The sequence below is a fragment of the Aedes aegypti genome, chromosome 3 (assembly GCF_002204515.2).
Source record: "Aedes aegypti strain LVP_AGWG chromosome 3, AaegL5.0 Primary Assembly, whole genome shotgun sequence".
NCBI classification, from domain to species: domain Eukaryota; kingdom Metazoa; phylum Arthropoda; class Insecta; order Diptera; family Culicidae; genus Aedes; species Aedes aegypti.
The window spans coordinates 341,314,606-341,335,002 of NC_035109.1; the positions used below are offsets into that span (position 1 = coordinate 341,314,606).

Consider the following 20,397-nt stretch of genomic DNA (forward strand, 5'->3'; position numbering starts at 1 on the left):
AACGATCCTTTATCCAATAGAAGCCACTCTGGTTTCTCTATACATCCCTCCAGATAAAATGACTGTCCAAATGGTGGAAGACATCTTAGCGTCGATTGTGCTGGCAAGCAAGTATCCGCTAGTGGTGATGGGAGACCTTAATGCCCACCATGAGGCTTGGGGCTCCAATAAATCAGACAATAAGGGAAAAGCAATCCTAGAGTTCGTGGTTGATCACGACCTAGTGATTTTGAATTCCGGACAAGGTACCCGATTAGATCCTGTCAGCGGAAAGTTATCTGCAATCGACCTCACCATTGTATCAACGGAGATTGGGTATAAACTGAGCTGGACAGTGGATGAAGATAACCGAGGTAGTGATCATTTCCCGATCATAATATCCGTTACTGGAGCTGAAGTTGCTAAGCAGACTAAAAGGCGGCAATGGATGTACAACAAGGCGGATTGGAAGGGTTTTGAGAACTCCATCGAGAAGAAAAGTGACCAGTTTTCCAGCATCGCTGAGTTCACCAAGCTCGTGAAGTCAAGTGCGGAGAAATTCATTCCTCGAACCAGCTCGAATGTTGGGAGAAAATCGGTTCACTGGTGGAACCCGGAAGTGGAAAACAACGTAAAGTACCGGAGGAAAAAGCTACGTAAGGTAAAAAAGCTACCCGACCATCACCCGGAAAAAGCCGAAGCTGTTAAAGAGTTCAAGCTAGCGAGAAACAACTGCAGACGAGTCATCAATAAAGCGAAAAAAGCATCCTGGGACGAGTTTACTAATTCGTTCAATCCAGACACTCCAGTGAGCCTCATCTGGCGTAACGTGAAAGCGTTGAGCGGGAAGAATCAAGTAACGGCACCAACCCTTCGGCTGAATGACGTGTTTTTGGAGGACCCCAAAGAAATTGCAAACACAATGGCTGATTATCTTGAGCAGATATACGGACCTGAAGAGATGATTGCGGCCGAGCCCATGGCAGATACTCCCAAAATTGAAGGTCTGTTCAATAGGGATATCTCCATGGAAGAGCTGTTGTGGGCAATAGACCAGAGTAAAGGGCAATCCGTTGGGCCTGATTCTCTCGGATACCCAATGTTGAAACACCTCCCATATAAGGCCAAAGTCGGTTTCTTGAAGCTTATCAATGAGGTTTGGAAGTCGGGAAAAATTCCACATGAGTGGAAGGAAGGTACAGTTATCCCGTTACCCAAACCTGGTAAAGACCCCAAGATCCTCGGCAATCAACGTCCCATCACATTGATGAGCTGTGCTGGGAAGACGGTAGAACGGATTGTCAACCGGCGGCTCGTTGAGGTAATTGAATCAAACCAGCTGTTGGATCCACGACAATATGGGTTCCGTCAGGGAAGAGGCATCGATATGTATCTAGCGGATCTGGAAGCATGCGTTGACGAGGCTCTAGGAAAAAAGCAGCACATCGACTTAGTTTCTCTGGACATCAGCAAGGCTTACGATCACATCTCCAACAAGGCAATAGTAAAACAGCTGCAGAACTGGGGAATTCACGGAAGGTTGATGGAGTTTGTTCAAGACTACCTCAGAGATAGGTACTTTCGAGTGGCAATTGGAGGGACCTTCTCTGATAGGAAGAAACAAACCAACGGCGTACCACAAGGATCAGTGCTGGCAGTGACTCTCTTCGTGATCGGCATGAACTCTGTATTTGGCAGGGTTTCGGAGAGTAGTCCATCGCGCGTGCTGCGCTTCTTTGTTTATGCTGACGATATTGTCGTAGTCATCTCCGGTCTGAACCAAAAGGCAGTCAGGAAAAAGGTACAAGAAGTCGTTTCATGGATAGGAAACTGGGCCAATGACAGCGGCCTTAAAATTGCTGCTGAAAAATCGAAGCACCTTCACATTTGCAAAAAGTTGAAACACGCAAACCTTCCAGAAGTGAAACTAAATGGAGCCAGCATACCACTGGTTAAAAGTACCAAAGTGCTTGGGGTGACGATCAACAGCAGATTCGACTTCAAGGAACATGCAGTGCAGGTCAAGAAGGAGTGTAAAAGTCGAACATCGTTGCTTCGGATCATTGGACGTCGATCCGGCGGAACAAGGTCAACTTTGCTGTACATCGGAAAGGCCCTAATAATTCCGAAGATATTTCATGGATGGGGCATAGTAAGTCGGAGCAATACGCAAGCAACAAATATCTTGAAACCTGTTTACAACGATATGCTACGTATTGCTTCCGGTGCGTTCCGGTCTAGCCCAATAGTAGCAATTTGTGCGGAGTCTGGCGAGCTGCCTTTTGAGCACTTGGCATGCCAAGTACTAGTGGCAAAAGCTTCGAAGCTGGAAGAGAAAAAGGCATTTGCAAACCACTCAGACGAGTGGCCAATTTCAACGCGTGCGAAAGGTATGTTTGAAGAAGCGACGGGTGAGGAATTGCCGCCCGTAGCGGAATTCCCCCGACCGCTGAGAAAAAGCTGGGCGTCTGCGGAAACAACGGTTGACTGGTCTATTAAGTCCCAATTCAAAGTAGGAGAAGCCACCAGCAAAGCACAAGCACTATTTATCGATTTAGCGAGAACAAGCTACGTAAACTTTAAGCATGTTTTCACTGATGGATCGGTAGACGAAGAGGAACGAGTCGGGCTGGGCATATACTGCAACGGAGAGGAGCGGTGTGCCCGTCTGCCGACGGGTTGCACGATTTTTTCGGCAGAAGCGAAGGCGTTACAGCTTGCTGTTCAGTCCGTTGAACCTGGAGAGAATGCTGTCATCTTCACGGACTCCGCGAGCTGTGTGGCAGCGATCGAAGCGAACACCACCAAACATCCGTGGATTAGAGCAGTGCAGATTGAAATGGAGAAGAAGAACGCGGTGATTTGCTGGATCCCTGGACACGTAGGAATTGATGGGAATGAGAAAGCGGATGCATTAGCGAATAGTGGAAGAAGAGAAGAAGTGCGGGATCGACAGGTACCGGCCGTCGATCGAAATAGTTGGAGCAAGAAGATTCTGGAGTATGTGTGGGAAGGGGCCTGGCACCGAGAACGATCAGTGAAATTAAGAAGAGTGAAACCATCAACTGCTGCATGGAGGGACCGAAAGACTCGTAGTGAACAAGTGGTGCTAACCCGATTGCGTATCGGGCACACGAAAATAACCCATGGGTGGTTGATGGAAAAAGGGGAGGTGCCGAAGTGTCAGCATTGCGGCACAATAATTACAGTGGAGCATTTGCTCATTGAATGCAGGGCATTCGAAAAAGTGCGTAAGGAGATAGGACTCGAAAACAGTTTGGGGGAAATATTATGTTACGGACAAGAGAGGGAAGGGAAAGTGATCAAGTTTTTGAAAGAGTTGAAGCTTTTCAATCAAATTTAAAAAACTATGGGAAACGTTGAATCAAAAATGTAATGGACAACAATGTAAAAACAATGGAAAAAAGGTGAAAGAAGTAAATAAATCTGTTGATGAAAAAGAACTGTGAAAACAATCAAAAGTGTGAAAAGGGAAAAAACATCAAATGCATGCGAAACTGTCAATCGTCGAAAATATGAATGCGATTCTAACAATAAAACTGTTTTACACTCCGTAGATGACCGAGAGGCGAATGACCGCTTTTGCGGTTAAAGCCTCGTTAAACCAAACAACCAACCAACCTTGGCGCAGCCATCAGTTCCAGTACTACCGTCGTCGAACACAGAACCAAATTCATCCAAAATGACCGGCCGTGGCAAGGGAGGCAAAGGACTCGGAAAAGGAGGCGCCAAGCGTCATCGCAAGGTTTTGCGTGATAACATCCAGGGTATCACCAAGCCCGCAATCCGTCGTCTGGCTCGTCGTGGAGGAGTCAAGCGTATCTCCGGACTTATCTACGAGGAAACTCGTGGTGTGTTGAAGGTGTTCCTGGAAAACGTCATCCGTGATGCCGTTACCTACACTGAACACGCCAAGCGTAAAACCGTTACCGCTATGGATGTTGTCTACGCTCTGAAGCGTCAGGGACGCACCCTGTACGGTTTCGGAGGTTAAATCGCATTCCAAAGTTTCGCTCTTCAAACGGCCCTTTTCAGGGCCACCAAACACACTCATCAAGGAGTTGATACGACAAATGTTCACACACTAAAAGCAAGGGTAATCTAATGGGACAAGCACTACACGCTTTTGCAGTCCGGCGGTGGCGTGGCTTGGGGAGAAAATTCTCGTCTCCGATTGGAAGACACCATAAAATGCCAATATATATATATACATACATAGTCTAGTCTAGTCAGCACTGTCATTTCCCGGGGTGGCACTACTGTTGTTACTTACTTGTTGTACTTCGGTCGGTTCGAAAACAACAACCGCTATGATGCCACGCCGGTGAAATCCAGTGCGTGCATCTTTCCATACCAATCTCACGTGCATGCATCTCAACTCCGGACTTCAGTGTCAGGTACGGAACGCTCGTCGTACCACTCCCTATTACCTATTACCACTCATCAAATTCCATTAGGATTGCGTTAGGAACTTCTTAGTTTGCCTCGCTCGGTTCCACAATGCGATGGACGAACAAATATTTCATCATGTTCCACACTGTACCTTATGAGAAATGGATGCGGTTGCAATCAATATTTACAAGCACTGGAATTGTGTTCGCGCACCCGAAACGAAACGAAGGGAAAACGAATCACCGAACCGGGTGAGAGACGGGAATTTGAATCCACCGACGGGAAAAAACCGGGAATTTGAGAAGGTCACCGGGAAAATCGTTTTGAACGAACATTTCCAAGCTTCGAATCTACAAACCACAACAAGCATTTATGACTTTGAACAAATCAGTTTCATTGAAATGTATTGAAAGTGGATGATGAAATGTCTACCGTAAAATGGGGTGTTTTCAAGCAACTTCTAGTATGTCAATAATTAAACAAAGGACAGCCCTACTACAGTAAGGACCCGATTTTGTCAGCCCCTCGATGAATTTTAGGCTGACCAAATCGGGTCATTTTATTTTGTTCCCGTTTTTCAAATTTCGACATGGTTACATGGACTTTTAAAGAGGGTACGTGGTAAAACATGACGATACCAATTTTTTGACAAATCTGAAATTGGCTGACAAAATCGGGTCAGTACTGGATTCTCTCGTCGCGTGCCAAACACAATTATGAGGATCCTATGGCAGATTTCTGAGATAATCATGAAAATGTGTGATTTTTGACGTAACTGCAAAACAGGGTTGTAAAGGAATTTGACTTTCGCAAATGAAACCATATTTTGCCAACAACAAAACATAATCTTTTTGATCAATAACTTTGATGCTTTCATTCATTTTCATAAGTTATGCTCAACCTCAATCAGATAATACATCAATATTATCGAACTTGGAACTCCTGCAAACGCAAACCGTTTTCTTTTAACTGCTAAATCTTTCATAGTTATTAATCTGGAAACTGTCAATACTTCGTAAAATTGTCTTGAATTGTTTTTGAGACTTAAATGCAACAGGATCATAACCTATATACCGTTAAGTCACCAGTCACCGTGCGGCCTCCATTCACCGTGCACATATACAAATTCCTACAGAATATTCATACAATTTTCACAAATCATTCTTTGGTCAGCAAAATAAGATAAAACTGATGAAACGAACTAGTTTTTGCCACAAATAATTTTGAAAAACCTAGTTTATGTAGACAAAATCATGTGAATTCTGTTTGATAACGAGATATTGCAACAATCTTAGTAGAAACGCCAAAAAATCACATTTTTTATTTTAACGATAGAGTATGAAATTTTTCAAAATTTCAACAAGTTTTCACTGTGGATATTATTAGTAAGATGTATTTCATCGTATGAGCAATGAGATTTAATGCAAATTAGAATTTTTATTGTGTTTCAGTCGAAACCCAAATGCACGGTGAATGGATCCTTTTCAATATATATGGATCCTATTACCGTGTATAGTGTAAAAGGCATGAAATTATGCGATAATATTAGATTTATTGTTATGTCGTCATTAAACTACTTCATATTTAGAATTTAAGTGAATATGGAATGGTTTGGACAATACAGTCAAACCTCCTATAACGATTTTAATAAAAAAATAATAATTTAGCCAATTTTTAAACTTTGTATAGTTTTTATTGTAAATGAAGATTTGAATACTCTTAAAAATGAATGCGCACACTACTAGCAACATAGTTGCTCCATTAACAACGTTTCTTCAAGATACAAAATCAAATCATGACGAAAACTATACGCACGGTAAATGGTGACACATAGAACGGTACGAGGCGACCTTAACATGACATTTTCAAACATAATTTTTGACTAATTTTTTGTTATGCATCACTAGTTTTAGATTTTTCCCTGAATTATTATATAATTGCCCGCTACGTAGTGGTATTCTAGTACGCTTCAAATTATTTGGAATAGTTTTATATTTTTTTGAAGTGCAAATTTTTCTTAAATGCACGGTGAATGGTAGCTTGACGGTACAGTTAACTCTCCCTAACTCGATATTGAAATTGTCTTGAATTGGTTTTGATACTTGAATGCAACAGGATCATAACCTATATATTTGCATTTGCTTCTTTGAATGATTGTTCTCCTTCGTCTTCGAAAATAGCCCCTATTTGTTTTGCTGGTCTGCTCGATAGGTAGACAGTTTGACAGTTCGATAGGTAGATTTGGTTTCACTCTTCGCGCAACTCGGGTGCCTCTGAGAAAAAAAAAAAAAAAAAAAAAAATCCCATATTTTCAGGGCTAGACATTTTAGTAATATTCAGTAACAAACAAAATAGTCCCCTTAACCTTTACAATGCAGTGTTACTTCACGGAACAAGCCTAAAGTATAATGGAACATATATCGGCATAAATCGAACGAGTTTTGTAACTTGGAAAAAGTAGTAGAAAAGATAATCCCCTAACACCCCGCTAACTTTCAAAAAGAAACTTTTTCCATAAGAAATATTAAAAGGCGAAATCTAGATAACATTTTCAAAAGCTTTTGTCTGCGTTGTGATCTCAATTAAATATACTTATGTTCTGGGTTACTCACATAGTTTTGTTAATATTGTTTCATTGTTTTGTAGTTAAATCTTTTTTGCCAATAAAATTCTTTCAAAAATGGTTTGAATCGTTTTCAATATCTAGACTCCACAATACCTAATATTAATAGATATCCCCGATCACATAATGCAGCTCACAATCCTCCGAACAAAGCAAGCATTTCAGATGACTGATATATCGACTTCCGACGTTTTTGTGACTTTTCAAACTTGATGGAGAAGTTCAATCCCTTAAAACCCCACGAGTCCTTAACACCCCATTTTACGGTACTAACTTCTTAAAAAGGTTTCACTTTTCTCAATAATTAGCAATGTAGTACCAAACAATGTTTGTTTGATTTTTTGAGCTTGGCTCTAACTTTTTGACTCAAGAGTTTGAAAGAAAAGTTTACTAGCCTAAAATAATCTTGCCGAAAGTTTTTGCACTCAAACATATTGGATACAAAAAAAAATCCTAAGTTGTTGAATATTCATACCACAATAAATCCAGATTTCCTTGGGAACAGCATTTTAAGAGTTTCTAATCTCTCATTAGTTAACTAATCGATTACAAATTGAATAGGTAAGGTAGATGCTGCTACATGTGTGGGTTTGTTTTATTTTTTTTAATTCACCCTAGATTTAATTACTTTAGAGAAACATCAATTTAATGAAACACTGATTTATTTTGGCATCTGGAGTTTGGCATCGGCCAAATTATCTGAAACTCGGCAGTAAGACGCACTTGAAGAGCATAATGTTGATAAATAGCAGTCAAGGCCTTCCTTAGTGTAGTGGTAAAGTCGGTGGCTACAAAGCAAACCCATGCTGAAGGTGTCTGGGTTCAACTTCCCAACAAGCCATGTGAGCAAAATGGTCACATAAAAAAATAAAGTGAGAAGCCGGCCAAGAAAAATGAGAAGAAGAAGAGGCATTCGCAAAATCCCATGTGCGAAATAAATCAAAAGAATGAGCACAAAAAATTTTGATAATGAAGACGCGTTCACTCCAACGGAAATGCTCCACGTGTAGTAACAGCGGCGGAAGTAATTTACCGGTTTCAATTTGAGTGTCAGGAGCTCAGGGCCAAATTTTCGAGCCGCAAATTTTTCTCGGTGCACGCAAGCAAATGGCGGCGGTGCTCACTCTCTTTCTCTCGTACCCAAACTGCGATGGGGGGATGTGAGGCGTTCGATTCGCCAATCACGCTTAAAATCAGTTACACTGTATTGATTTGCTCTCATCTTTGGAATAGTGGAACAGCATTGGATTACGAAAATCAAACATACTGAGCAAGGTCGACCCATTGGCCCCGAAAGATTGAGATTTTCAGAAGCCAATCCCTGGGCTTAGTATTTTACTGCCAATTAACTTAATTTGCAACATCCACAAGAGTAATTTGATTATTCCGCAAGGAAAATAGTGGCAGTTCGCTCATACTGGATCAGCTGTCAAGATTACTTTGGTTATTAGCAGCAAACTGTACTTGACCGCTCTACTTGGGATGTCGATACTCAGCCTGCCCAGTAGGTCCGGTACGTACGGACCTGTGAACTAGACTATCGAAATGCATACATTTTGCATTTTGACATACGAACGCTTTATGTTTCGTTTTAGCATCAACTCACATCCAGGCGTCGGTAGGCGCGTGGTGTACGCACAGACCTAACGATCGCAAGGTCCTTGGTTCGATTCCAGGTTGCTGCGAGAAACATTTTTTGTTGCCAATGTTTGGTTTCATAAGGCAAAGCTATGAATTTCAACCCGATTTATTGTGGCGAATTTTCATAAGTGCATCCAATGTATTTCGATAGTCCATTTGCCTGAGTGTATTAAAAACGCACGGGCCTATCGATCGCAAGGTCCTTGGTTCGATTCCAGGTTGCCGCGAAAACATGTTTTGGTTTCACAAGGCAACGCTACGAATCTCAACCCGATTTAAATAAGGCTCCCCCAAAACTACGCGACTTTTTACGGCGACAGCGACACGATTTCGTTGTTGTGTCGCTGCAAGCACTCTTCTATGGAACCATCTTGACTGACACGACGCGAATCGCTGCGAAATCGCGACGTTTTTTTGTCGCTGTCGCCGTAAAAAGTCGCTTAGATCTGGGGGAGCCTTTAAGTCGATAGACTTCTTCAAATCCTTGAATCATTCGAGTGTATCAAAAGCTGTTCCTCTAGTGGAGGTTTGCTTTGGGTACGGATGCACCGCTACAGTGAGTGCCAGCCAGTGCTCGCCTACCTGTCCGGGCTTTACAGTTGCTGGCAGAGAAAGGGGTGCATGATTGGCCAATTTTATTGATTTGCGAAAGGGTTCGGGAAGAATTCGCCATTCAGTGGCAAAGTGCACGTAACTTTTCGGGGGGATTTATTTCCCTCTGGAAATAAATGGAAATGGAATATCATTGACTGTGCAACTCTTTGTTCTAAACTTGGATGGTAGTCCTGAAAAGGACTGATTGGATGTTAGATACTGTTTTACAACAGTACGGTTGCTGTCCCAAATTTACTTCTTGGCAGCGGTCTTCTTCGCGGCAGCTTTCTTGGCTGGGGCAGCCTTCTTCGGTTTTGGGGTCTTGGGCTTCTTGGCGGCGGTCTTGGAAGGTTTGGTGGCCTTCTGCTTCGGAGCAGCAGCCTTCTTCACACCACCGGCCTTTTTGGCAGCCTTGGCACCAGCAGCTTTGGCTTTCTTGGCTGCAGCCGGCTTCTTGGCTTTCTTCTCGCCGGCTGGCTTCTTGGCCTTCTTCTCCCCAGCTGGTTTCTTGGTGGCCTTCTTCTTCTCTCCGGTAGCCTTCTTGGCCTTCTTCTCGCCGGCCTTCTTCGGTTTCTTCTCACTGGCGGCCTTCTTAGCTTCAGCCTTCAGCTTGAACGAACCGGAAGCGCCGGTGCCCTTGGTTTGGACGAACTTGCCCTTCTCGACGCCATTCTTCAAGGCCTTCTTGAGGAATGGGGCAAGCTTGGCGACATCGCATTTGTAGTTGGCGGCGATGTACTTCTTGATGGCCTGCAGGGACGATCCGTTGCGTTCCTTCAAGGTTTTGATGGCAGCAACAACCATGTCGTTGACTGGGGGGTGGGTCGACGGCTTCTTCGGCTTGCCCTGTCCCTTGGGGGCCCTTGGCTTCTTGGTCTTGGCTGGCGAGGCAGCCGGGGCTGCGGCAGCGGCTTCAGTGGCAACTTCAGACATCTCGATAGGTAGCTAGAGTAACACTCACACGATGGCGATAGTAAACGAATGAATGACGGAAATTCTGGCAACAGTGCGGTGTTCGATTTCGTCGTCTGTGTTAGGGATGCAGACATGGTCGTCCACTGGATGACTGTTCGCGAAATATTGTACATATTTTTGGTAACACCTTTTTAAAACGCATTTTTCCGGTAATCGCACTAAGTATTTGCCTGTCTAGTATGTCCGTTTGGTGAGTGCATGAGTCTCGCTAGCAGCCCGTCATCGCCACATCGGGCCGGTTTCGCGAGAAGCACCGCTGAGACATGTCTTTACAGCACCCGTGCGCCATATGGTGTGGCTTTGCTCGATAAAACAATCAATAGTAACTATTGAAACAATACCACCCTGCACGGCGGTGGTGAATTTGGCAACATGAATGGTTGCTCTTTGCGGTGACATGCGGGTATAGCCAGTATGCCGGTGTCTAATGGCCCCTAATGAGCCTCAAACAAAGTCATTCCCAGTGCCGACGAGCGATGTTACGCGTTTGGTTTTAGTAAACTTTGAACAATGTTAATTTGATGTTTTTCATCAAACATACCGAAAACTTGGGCTCGACTATGACGTCAGTCACACAAGTTTGTGCCATTTTGTCCGGAAAACAATGTCACCAAACACTAATCACCTTCCACCTGTGCACTGTTGGTTGGTCGAATGTGTGCAAATTGCTGGCATTGCCTCAGCCATCGGCGGCAACTGCATTGGAAAAGGACAGTGCACGTGCTACTATGGATCTAGCTTATCTGAGAATGTTTTACTTCAAGAAGCAAGCAAGCAAAGCAAGCACCCTCCCTGCGGTGGAATCTGCAAATGAGCTAGTGCGAAATCTGCCCGAATAGGCATCGGTTTTGCTAGCTGCAGTTGCATCGAATGAACATTCCATACAATCTCTTCTGGCGGCAGTAGTACCGGACATGTCGCGCTGAATTCGCGACAAATTGTTCTCGGAAGTCCCTAACATGCCCCACGGCACGTGTTCCCGGTGTAGAAACTGCACCCTACACTCCCCCGATCGAGATATATTTTTGTGTACAGTGCCCTCAGGGGCTGTTCAACGTGTCTGTCCGTGCTAGTACTGAGCAACACCCGAGCCAGAAAGCCGAATGGCAACCACACAACGTGTCATGTCACCATCATTCGCAAATTTCATAACGCCAACAATGACCATTTGCAACGCGCCCACCACCCATTGTGTATAAGAATGTTTTCCCAATTTCGTTTGACCCGTTACATCTCGAAGACACACCACCCACCCATGAACTATGTGAATGGGCCCCATCAATGGGAACCGATTGATGGCATTATCGAGATTATCCGATCGATACCATTTGCATCAACTGTTGTTCGATAAACGTTATTATGATAGCCTGAACTGCTGGGATGCTCTTACGAGATCGTTTGTAATGGGACGCTAGAAAACATAATGAGCTTCTTTCCAATACGTTGAGAAGAAGAACGAACGAACCACGAAACTTGTCATCATGCCTGCCTAGCTAGCTAGTCCTATGATGTCAAAATTGTCTAAACTACTAACATGCAGCACAACCGATAGCAAAAATGAAGTTGTTAAGGTGCAACATGGCAATCAGCATAAATATTGAACTTTAAACGTTCTGCTAGTGAATGAAGTGTGGTTAAGGTACAACATTTTTTTGCAATCAGCAGAAATGTTGAACGTACGAAGTGGATCTTCTTGTTTTAAATTCAAACGGATGGAAAAACTTAGATCTAGGGTTTTTTTGTGAACAGATTTTTCCCTATACTGCTTAACAATTAAGTTCCTATTATTTATTACGCAGCTGAATGGGGATCCAAATCTCTGCAACTGTAATCGTTATAATTAATCAATACTGAAACTGATAACATCGAATAAATAAAATGAATTGAATAAATTCAAACTGATAAGAGAGGGGGGTGTTGTCACGTATGAAGTCACCGCCGTGACACTACCTCAGTCGGTTCAATAGTGTGATAAAACAGTCTAGTGTCAGATTTTCAAAATCAACTCTTTTTCGGGATTGAAATAGTGGCCCTGAAAAGGGCCTTTTGGTTTGGTGTGATTGAACGCAGTGTCGGTCGTCATTTACTTGGAGCTGGTGTACTTGGTGACGGCCTTGGTGCCTTCCGAAACGGCGTGCTTGGCCAACTCTCCCGGGAGCAGAAGCCGGACGGCGGTTTGGATTTCGCGGGATGTGATCGTCGAACGCTTGTTGTAGTGGGCCAGGCGGGAGGCTTCGGCGGCAATACGCTCAAAGATGTCGTTGACGAAGCTGTTCATGATGCTCATGGCTTTCGACGAAACGCCAGTGTCGGGGTGAACTTGCTTCAACACCTTGTAGATGTAGATGGCGTAGCTTTCCTTCCTGCGCTGCTTCTTCTTCTTCTTATCGCCCTTGACAATGTTCTTCTGGGCCTTGCCGGATTTCTTCGCGGCCTTTCCGCTGGTTTTCGGTGCCATCGTGCTGCTAACGTTGTTTTAGATTCCAAACGAAAACTGAAACTGATGCCCGACCGAACCAGTCGGTTCTCTTTTATACCCGTAGAATGGTGAGCGCTGTTCCGCCCCTTCGCTTCGTTTGCTACTTCATCCATTTCGTTCGCACCATCCTAGTATGAGTGCAGCGCAGGGCTACGCATGTATAAAAGATACCCTCATCCGGTGAAATCACCATCAGTACCGCTTACGTACGCTTCGTGAACGTTTGTTTCTCAAGTCCACTCAAACTCAACCACAAAATGTCTGGCCGCGGCAAAGGAGGCAAAGTTAAGGGAAAGGCAAAGTCCCGTTCCAACCGCGCTGGATTGCAGTTCCCAGTCGGTCGTATTCACCGTCTGCTCCGGAAGGGCAACTATGCCGAGCGTGTCGGTGCCGGCGCTCCAGTCTACTTGGCTGCCGTTATGGAATATCTGGCCGCTGAAGTGCTCGAATTGGCAGGAAACGCTGCCCGTGACAACAAGAAGACCAGAATCATTCCCCGTCATCTGCAGTTGGCCATCCGCAACGACGAAGAATTGAACAAGCTGCTGTCCGGTGTTACCATCGCCCAAGGTGGTGTTCTGCCCAACATTCAGGCTGTCTTGCTGCCGAAGAAAACCGAAAAGAAGGCATAAGTTACACTGCGTGCATCAAACCAAAAACCGTCCTTTTCAGGACGACAATATCCAGTCCACCGCTAGAGAGTTGTTGTTGAAATATTGCAGATTTATCTAATTTAGCCACAGAGAGGATCGATGAAGAGATATCGGCCATATTATGACCATTTCTGAATCAATTCCTAGATTCCGCGGGGGGAAACGTTTGGGCTTCTTAAATGTTCTGTTCGGGATACCTCGAACTTTCGATTTTTGGAGTTCAATTTGCCGAAACAGAAACATAAAACATTGAAACAGCCAGCCCTGCGTGAGCTGTTCCTGAAGAGAGAGGAGGGTAAACTGTTCATCCAGTTCCTGCCCCATTTTCTACTATCTACTGCTTGACAATAGAAGAGTTGATGAAGCAGGTAGTATTTAAAAAAACTTATATTATTTATTCGAGGAAAGGCTATATCAGGAGCTCCTAATATTAAAGGAATCAATCAATTTCCAAACCCCACAATTATCAATTATAACTATCATAGGGGTGTGTTTCAAAGTAAACAAGCCAAAGATTACGTTTCAATCATACGGTCAAACTTTCAATGTTGGATGTTCGAGTTGTCTAGTTTGTAGCAACAAGGGGAGGCGAGCTGGGAAAGCTTCTGCATCCGGAAAAGAGCATAAGAAGAAGGGGAAACATACGGCCGGTACCAGAGAATGAAGTCCGCGCTGGAGATGCACATTCAAAAGTGTGTGCAAAGCGAAGCATGAAGGGACAACTCGAGTTGTCGGTTGGTTGACGTACCTCCCTCATCAGTGTTGAGAGTATGATCGTTCGGTGGTAGGAGGAAGGTCAAGGGGCTTTAGGAAGTAATCGTTCCCCCAGGGGAACAAACAGTTTTAGGTACACTGAAGGGAAAATTGCTCACACAACTCTTTTAGGGAATGCTCTAGTGGCCCTGAAAAGGGCCGTTTTGTTGAGAATGGCAACTATAATGCAGACCGAATTTAAGCGCGTTCTCCACGGATACGGCGAGCCAGCTGGATGTCCTTGGGCATAATGGTGACACGCTTGGCGTGGATGGCGCAAAGGTTGGTATCTTCGAAAAGACCGACCAGATAGGCCTCGCTCGCTTCCTGCAGGGCCATGACAGCCGAGCTCTGGAAGCGCAGATCGGTCTTGAAGTCCTGGGCGATCTCACGAACCAGACGCTGGAATGGCAGCTTGCGGATCAGCAGCTCAGTCGACTTTTGGTAGCGACGGATTTCACGCAGAGCAACGGTTCCTGGCCGATAACGGTGAGGCTTCTTGACACCTCCGGTGGCTGGGGCGCTCTTGCGAGCGGCTTTGGTAGCCAGCTGCTTGCGAGGAGCTTTTCCTCCAGTAGACTTACGAGCAGTCTGCTTGGTACGGGCCATTGTGTTAGATGATGATTAATTTGCTTTCAATCCAAACGGATCAGTTGAAACGCAGCGACAGAATGAGGGTCAAAAAACCAGGCAGTCCTCTTTTATATGCTCATATCGATGCAGGCAACCAATCGGAAGCCACGGAAGAATAGAAAAAGCAAGAGAGGAAAGAAGAACTCAACCCTCGAGTGGGTATAAAAGTGGCCGCTAGTGTTTGGCGCAGCCATCAGTTCCAGTACTACCGTCGTCGAACACAGAACCAAATTCATCCAAAATGACCGGCCGTGGCAAGGGAGGCAAAGGACTCGGAAAAGGAGGCGCCAAGCGTCATCGCAAGGTTTTGCGTGATAACATCCAGGGTATCACCAAGCCCGCAATCCGTCGTCTGGCTCGTCGTGGAGGAGTCAAGCGTATCTCCGGACTTATCTACGAGGAAACTCGTGGTGTGTTGAAGGTGTTCCTGGAAAACGTCATCCGTGATGCCGTTACCTACACTGAACACGCCAAGCGTAAAACCGTTACCGCTATGGATGTTGTCTACGCTCTGAAGCGTCAGGGACGCACCCTGTACGGTTTCGGAGGTTAAATCGCATTCCAAAGTTTCGCTCTTCAAACGGCCCTTTTCAGGGCCACCAAACACACTCATCAAGGAGTTGATACGACAAATGTTCACACACTAAAAGCAAGGGTAATCTAATGGGACAAGCACTACACGCTTTTGCAGTCCGGCGGTGGCGTGGCTTGGGGAGAAAATTCTCGTCTCCGATTGGAAGACACCATAAAATGCCAATATATATATATACATACATAGTCTAGTCTAGTCAGCACTGTCATTTCCCGGGGTGGCACTACTGTTGTTACTTACTTGTTGTACTTCGGTCGGTTCGAAAACAACAACCGCTATGATGCCACGCCGGTGAAATCCAGTGCGTGCATCTTTCCATACCAATCTCACGTGCATGCATCTCAACTCCGGACTTCAGTGTCAGGTACGGAACGCTCGTCGTACCACTCCCTATTACCTATTACCACTCATCAAATTCCATTAGGATTGCGTTAGGAACTTCTTAGTTTGCCTCGCTCGGTTCCACAATGCGATGGACGAACAAATATTTCATCATGTTCCACACTGTACCTTATGAGAAATGGATGCGGTTGCAATCAATATTTACAAGCACTGGAATTGTGTTCGCGCACCCGAAACGAAACGAAGGGAAAACGAATCACCGAACCGGGTGAGAGACGGGAATTTGAATCCACCGACGGGAAAAAACCGGGAATTTGAGAAGGTCACCGGGAAAATCGTTTTGAACGAACATTTCCAAGCTTCGAATCTACAAACCACAACAAGCATTTATGACTTTGAACAAATCAGTTTCATTGAAATGTATTGAAAGTGGATGATGAAATGTCTACCGTAAAATGGGGTGTTTTCAAGCAACTTCTAGTATGTCAATAATTAAACAAAGGACAGCCCTACTACAGTAAGGACCCGATTTTGTCAGCCCCTCGATGAATTTTAGGCTGACCAAATCGGGTCATTTTATTTTGTTCCCGTTTTTCAAATTTCGACATGGTTACATGGACTTTTAAAGAGGGTACGTGGTAAAACATGACGATACCAATTTTTTGACAAATCTGAAATTGGCTGACAAAATCGGGTCAGTACTGGATTCTCTCGTCGCGTGCCAAACACAATTATGAGGATCCTATGGCAGATTTCTGAGATAATCATGAAAATGTGTGATTTTTGACGTAACTGCAAAACAGGGTTGTAAAGGAATTTGACTTTCGCAAATGAAACCATATTTTGCCAACAACAAAACATAATCTTTTTGATCAATAACTTTGATGCTTTCATTCATTTTCATAAGTTATGCTCAACCTCAATCAGATAATACATCAATATTATCGAACTTGGAACTCCTGCAAACGCAAACCGTTTTCTTTTAACTGCTAAATCTTTCATAGTTATTAATCTGGAAACTGTCAATACTTCGTAAAATTGTCTTGAATTGTTTTTGAGACTTAAATGCAACAGGATCATAACCTATATACCGTTAAGTCACCAGTCACCGTGCGGCCTCCATTCACCGTGCACATATACAAATTCCTACAGAATATTCATACAATTTTCACAAATCATTCTTTGGTCAGCAAAATAAGATAAAACTGATGAAACGAACTAGTTTTTGCCACAAATAATTTTGAAAAACCTAGTTTATGTAGACAAAATCATGTGAATTCTGTTTGATAACGAGATATTGCAACAATCTTAGTAGAAACGCCAAAAAATCACATTTTTTATTTTAACGATAGAGTATGAAATTTTTCAAAATTTCAACAAGTTTTCACTGTGGATATTATTAGTAAGATGTATTTCATCGTATGAGCAATGAGATTTAATGCAAATTAGAATTTTTATTGTGTTTCAGTCGAAACCCAAATGCACGGTGAATGGATCCTTTTCAATATATATGGATCCTATTACCGTGTATAGTGTAAAAGGCATGAAATTATGCGATAATATTAGATTTATTGTTATGTCGTCATTAAACTACTTCATATTTAGAATTTAAGTGAATATGGAATGGTTTGGACAATACAGTCAAACCTCCTATAACGATTTTAATTAAAAAATAATAATTTAGCCAATTTTTAAACTTTGTATAGTTTTTATTGTAAATGAAGATTTGAATACTCTTAAAAATGAATGCGCACACTACTAGCAACATAGTTGCTCCATTAACAACGTTTCTTCAAGATACAAAATCAAATCATGACGAAAACTATACGCACGGTAAATGGTGACACATAGAACGGTACGAGGCGACCTTAACATGACATTTTCAAACATAATTTTTGACTAATTTTTTGTTATGCATCACTAGTTTTAGATTTTTCCCTGAATTATTATATAATTGCCCGCTACGTAGTGGTATTCTAGTACGCTTCAAATTATTTGGAATAGTTTTATATTTTTTTGAAGTGCAAATTTTTCTTAAATGCACGGTGAATGGTAGCTTGACGGTACAGTTAACTCTCCCTAACTCGATATTGAAATTGTCTTGAATTGGTTTTGATACTTGAATGCAACAGGATCATAACCTATATATTTGCATTTGCTTCTTTGAATGATTGTTCTCCTTCGTCTTCGAAAATAGCCCCTATTTGTTTTGCTGGTCTGCTCGATAGGTAGACAGTTTGACAGTTCGATAGGTAGATTTGGTTTCACTCTTCGCGCAACTCGGGTGCCTCTGAGAAAAAAAAAAAAAAAAAAAAAAAAATCCCATATTTTCAGGGCTAGACATTTTAGTAATATTCAGTAACAAACAAAATAGTCCCCTTAACCTTTACAATGCAGTGTTACTTCACGGAACAAGCCTAAAGTATAATGGAACATATATCGGCATAAATCGAACGAGTTTTGTAACTTGGAAAAAGTAGTAGAAAAGATAATCCCCTAACACCCCGCTAACTTTCAAAAAGAAACTTTTTCCATAAGAAATATTAAAAGGCGAAATCTAGATAACATTTTCAAAAGCTTTTGTCTGCGTTGTGATCTCAATTAAATATACTTATGTTCTGGGTTACTCACATAGTTTTGTTAATATTGTTTCATTGTTTTGTAGTTAAATCTTTTTTGCCAATAAAATTCTTTCAAAAATGGTTTGAATCGTTTTCAATATCTAGACTCCACAATACCTAATATTAATAGATATCCCCGATCACATAATGCAGCTCACAATCCTCCGAACAAAGCAAGCATTTCAGATGACTGATATATCGACTTCCGACGTTTTTGTGACTTTTCAAACTTGATGGAGAAGTTCAATCCCTTAAAACCCCACGAGTCCTTAACACCCCATTTTACGGTACTAACTTCTTAAAAAGGTTTCACTTTTCTCAATAATTAGCAATGTAGTACCAAACAATGTTTGTTTGATTTTTTGAGCTTGGCTCTAACTTTTTGACTCAAGAGTTTGAAAGAAAAGTTTACTAGCCTAAAATAATCTTGCCGAAAGTTTTTGCACTCAAACATATTGGATACAAAAAAAAATCCTAAGTTGTTGAATATTCATACCACAATAAATCCAGATTTCCTTGGGAACAGCATTTTAAGAGTTTCTAATCTCTCATTAGTTAACTAATCGATTACAAATTGAATAGGTAAGGTAGATGCTGCTACATGTGTGGGTTTGTTTTATTTTTTTTTAATTCACCCTAGATTTAATTACTTTAGAGAAACATCAATTTAATGAAACACTGATTTATTTTGGCATCTGGAGTTTGGCATCGGCCAAATTATCTGAAACTCGGCAGTAAGACGCACTTGAAGAGCATAATGTTGATAAATAGCAGTCAAGGCCTTCCTTAGTGTAGTGGTAAAGTCGGTGGCTACAAAGCAAACCCATGCTGAAGGTGTCTGGGTTCAACTTCCCAACAAGCCATGTGAGCAAAATGGTCACATAAAAAAATAAAGTGAGAAGCCGGCCAAGAAAAATGAGAAGAAGAAGAGGCATTCGCAAAATCCCATGTGCGAAATAAATCAAAAGAATGAGCACAAAAAATTTTGATAATGAAGACGCGTTCACTCCAACGGAAATGCTCCACGTGTAGTAACAGCGGCGGAAGTAATTTACCGGTTTCAATTTGAGTGTCAGGAGCTCAGGGCCAAATTTTCGAGCCGCAAATTTTTCTCGGTGCACGCAAGCAAATGGCGGCGGTGCTCACTCTCTTTCTCTCGTACCCAAACTGCGATGGGGGGATGTGAGGCGTTCGATTCGCCAATCACGCTTAAAATCAGTTACACTGTATTGATTTGCTCTCATCTTTGGAATAGTGGAACAGCATTGGATTACGAAAATCAAACATACTGAGCAAGGTCGACCCATTGGCCCCGAAAGATTGAGATTTTCAGAAGCCAATCCCTGGGCTTAGTATTTTACTGCCAATTAACTTAATTTGCAACATCCACAAGAGTAATTTGATTATTCCGCAAGGAAAATAGTGGCAGTTCGCTCATACTGGATCAGCTGTCAAGATTACTTTGGTTATTAGCAGCAAACTGTACTTGACCGCTCTACTTGGGATGTCGATACTCAGCCTGCCCAGTAGGTCCGGTACGTACGGACCTGTGAACTAGACTATCGAAATGCATACATTTTGCATTTTGACATACGAACGCTTTATGTTTCGTTTTAGCATCAACTCACATCCAGGCGTCGGTAGGCGCGTGGTGTACGCACAGACCTAACGATCGCAAGGTCCTTGGTTCGATTCCAGGTTGCTGCGAGAAACATTTTTTGTTGCCAATGTTTGGTTTCATAAGGCAAAGCTATGAATTTCAACCCGATTTATTGTGGCGAATTTTCATAAGTGCATCCAATGTATTTCGATAGTCCATTTGCCTGAGTGTATTAAAAACGCACGGGCCTATCGATCGCAAGGTCCTTGGTTCGATTCCAGGTTGCCGCGAAAACATGTTTTGGTTTCACAAGGCAACGCTACGAATCTCAACCCGATTTAAATAAGGCTCCCCCAAAACTACGCGACTTTTTACGGCGACAGCGACACGATTTCGTTGTTGTGTCGCTGCAAGCACTCTTCTATGGAACCATCTTGACTGACACGACGCGAATCGCTGCGAAATCGCGACGTTTTTTTGTCGCTGTCGCCGTAAAAAG

The 20,397-nt window shown here is 42.9% G+C and overlaps 6 protein-coding genes across 6 annotated transcripts; 3 read left to right on the plus strand and 3 right to left on the minus strand.

Moving 5' to 3' along the window:
• Positions 1-3,631: 3,631 nt before the first annotated feature.
• LOC110679811 (histone H4) lies at positions 3,632-4,041 on the plus strand. Its single transcript, XM_021855543.1, has one exon. The coding sequence runs from the start codon at positions 3,683-3,685 to the stop codon at positions 3,992-3,994; it is 312 nt and encodes a 103-aa protein (XP_021711235.1). The 5' UTR covers positions 3,632-3,682; the 3' UTR covers positions 3,995-4,041.
• A 5,400-nt stretch (positions 4,042-9,441) lies between these two features.
• LOC110679725 (histone H1-like) lies at positions 9,442-10,910 on the minus strand. The gene has a single exon (XM_021855452.1). It carries the CDS (start codon positions 10,181-10,183, stop codon positions 9,503-9,505), a length of 681 nt encoding a protein of 226 aa, XP_021711144.1. The 5' UTR covers positions 10,184-10,910; the 3' UTR covers positions 9,442-9,502.
• Positions 10,911-12,256: 1,346 nt separating this feature from the next.
• Positions 12,257-12,775, minus strand: LOC110679767 (histone H2B). Its single transcript, XM_021855497.1, has one exon. It carries the CDS (start codon positions 12,681-12,683, stop codon positions 12,309-12,311), a length of 375 nt encoding a protein of 124 aa, XP_021711189.1. The 5' UTR covers positions 12,684-12,775; the 3' UTR covers positions 12,257-12,308.
• Positions 12,776-12,875: 100 nt separating this feature from the next.
• Positions 12,876-13,384, plus strand: LOC110679778 (histone H2A). Its single transcript, XM_021855509.1, has one exon. The coding sequence runs from the start codon at positions 12,962-12,964 to the stop codon at positions 13,334-13,336; it is 375 nt and encodes a 124-aa protein (XP_021711201.1). The 5' UTR covers positions 12,876-12,961; the 3' UTR covers positions 13,337-13,384.
• Positions 13,385-14,253: 869 nt separating this feature from the next.
• On the minus strand, positions 14,254-14,808 carry LOC110679746 (histone H3). Its single transcript, XM_021855476.1, has one exon. The coding sequence runs from the start codon at positions 14,717-14,719 to the stop codon at positions 14,309-14,311; it is 411 nt and encodes a 136-aa protein (XP_021711168.1). The 5' UTR covers positions 14,720-14,808; the 3' UTR covers positions 14,254-14,308.
• A 73-nt stretch (positions 14,809-14,881) lies between these two features.
• On the plus strand, positions 14,882-15,337 carry LOC110679796 (histone H4). Its single transcript, XM_021855526.1, has one exon. The coding sequence runs from the start codon at positions 14,985-14,987 to the stop codon at positions 15,294-15,296; it is 312 nt and encodes a 103-aa protein (XP_021711218.1). The 5' UTR covers positions 14,882-14,984; the 3' UTR covers positions 15,297-15,337.
• Positions 15,338-20,397: the final 5,060 nt, after the last annotated feature.

Bases quoted from the DNA above. Each gene is read 5' to 3' on its own strand.
- LOC110679725 (XM_021855452.1), bottom strand. From the start codon at position 10,183: ATGTCTGAAGTTGCCACTGAAGCCGCTGCCGCAGCCCCGGCTGCCTCG.
- LOC110679796 (XM_021855526.1), top strand. From the start codon at position 14,985: ATGACCGGCCGTGGCAAGGGAGGCAAAGGACTCGGAAAAGGAGGCGCC.
- LOC110679746 (XM_021855476.1), bottom strand. From the start codon at position 14,719: ATGGCCCGTACCAAGCAGACTGCTCGTAAGTCTACTGGAGGAAAAGCT.
- LOC110679767 (XM_021855497.1), bottom strand. From the start codon at position 12,683: ATGGCACCGAAAACCAGCGGAAAGGCCGCGAAGAAATCCGGCAAGGCC.
- LOC110679811 (XM_021855543.1), top strand. From the start codon at position 3,683: ATGACCGGCCGTGGCAAGGGAGGCAAAGGACTCGGAAAAGGAGGCGCC.
- LOC110679778 (XM_021855509.1), top strand. From the start codon at position 12,962: ATGTCTGGCCGCGGCAAAGGAGGCAAAGTTAAGGGAAAGGCAAAGTCC.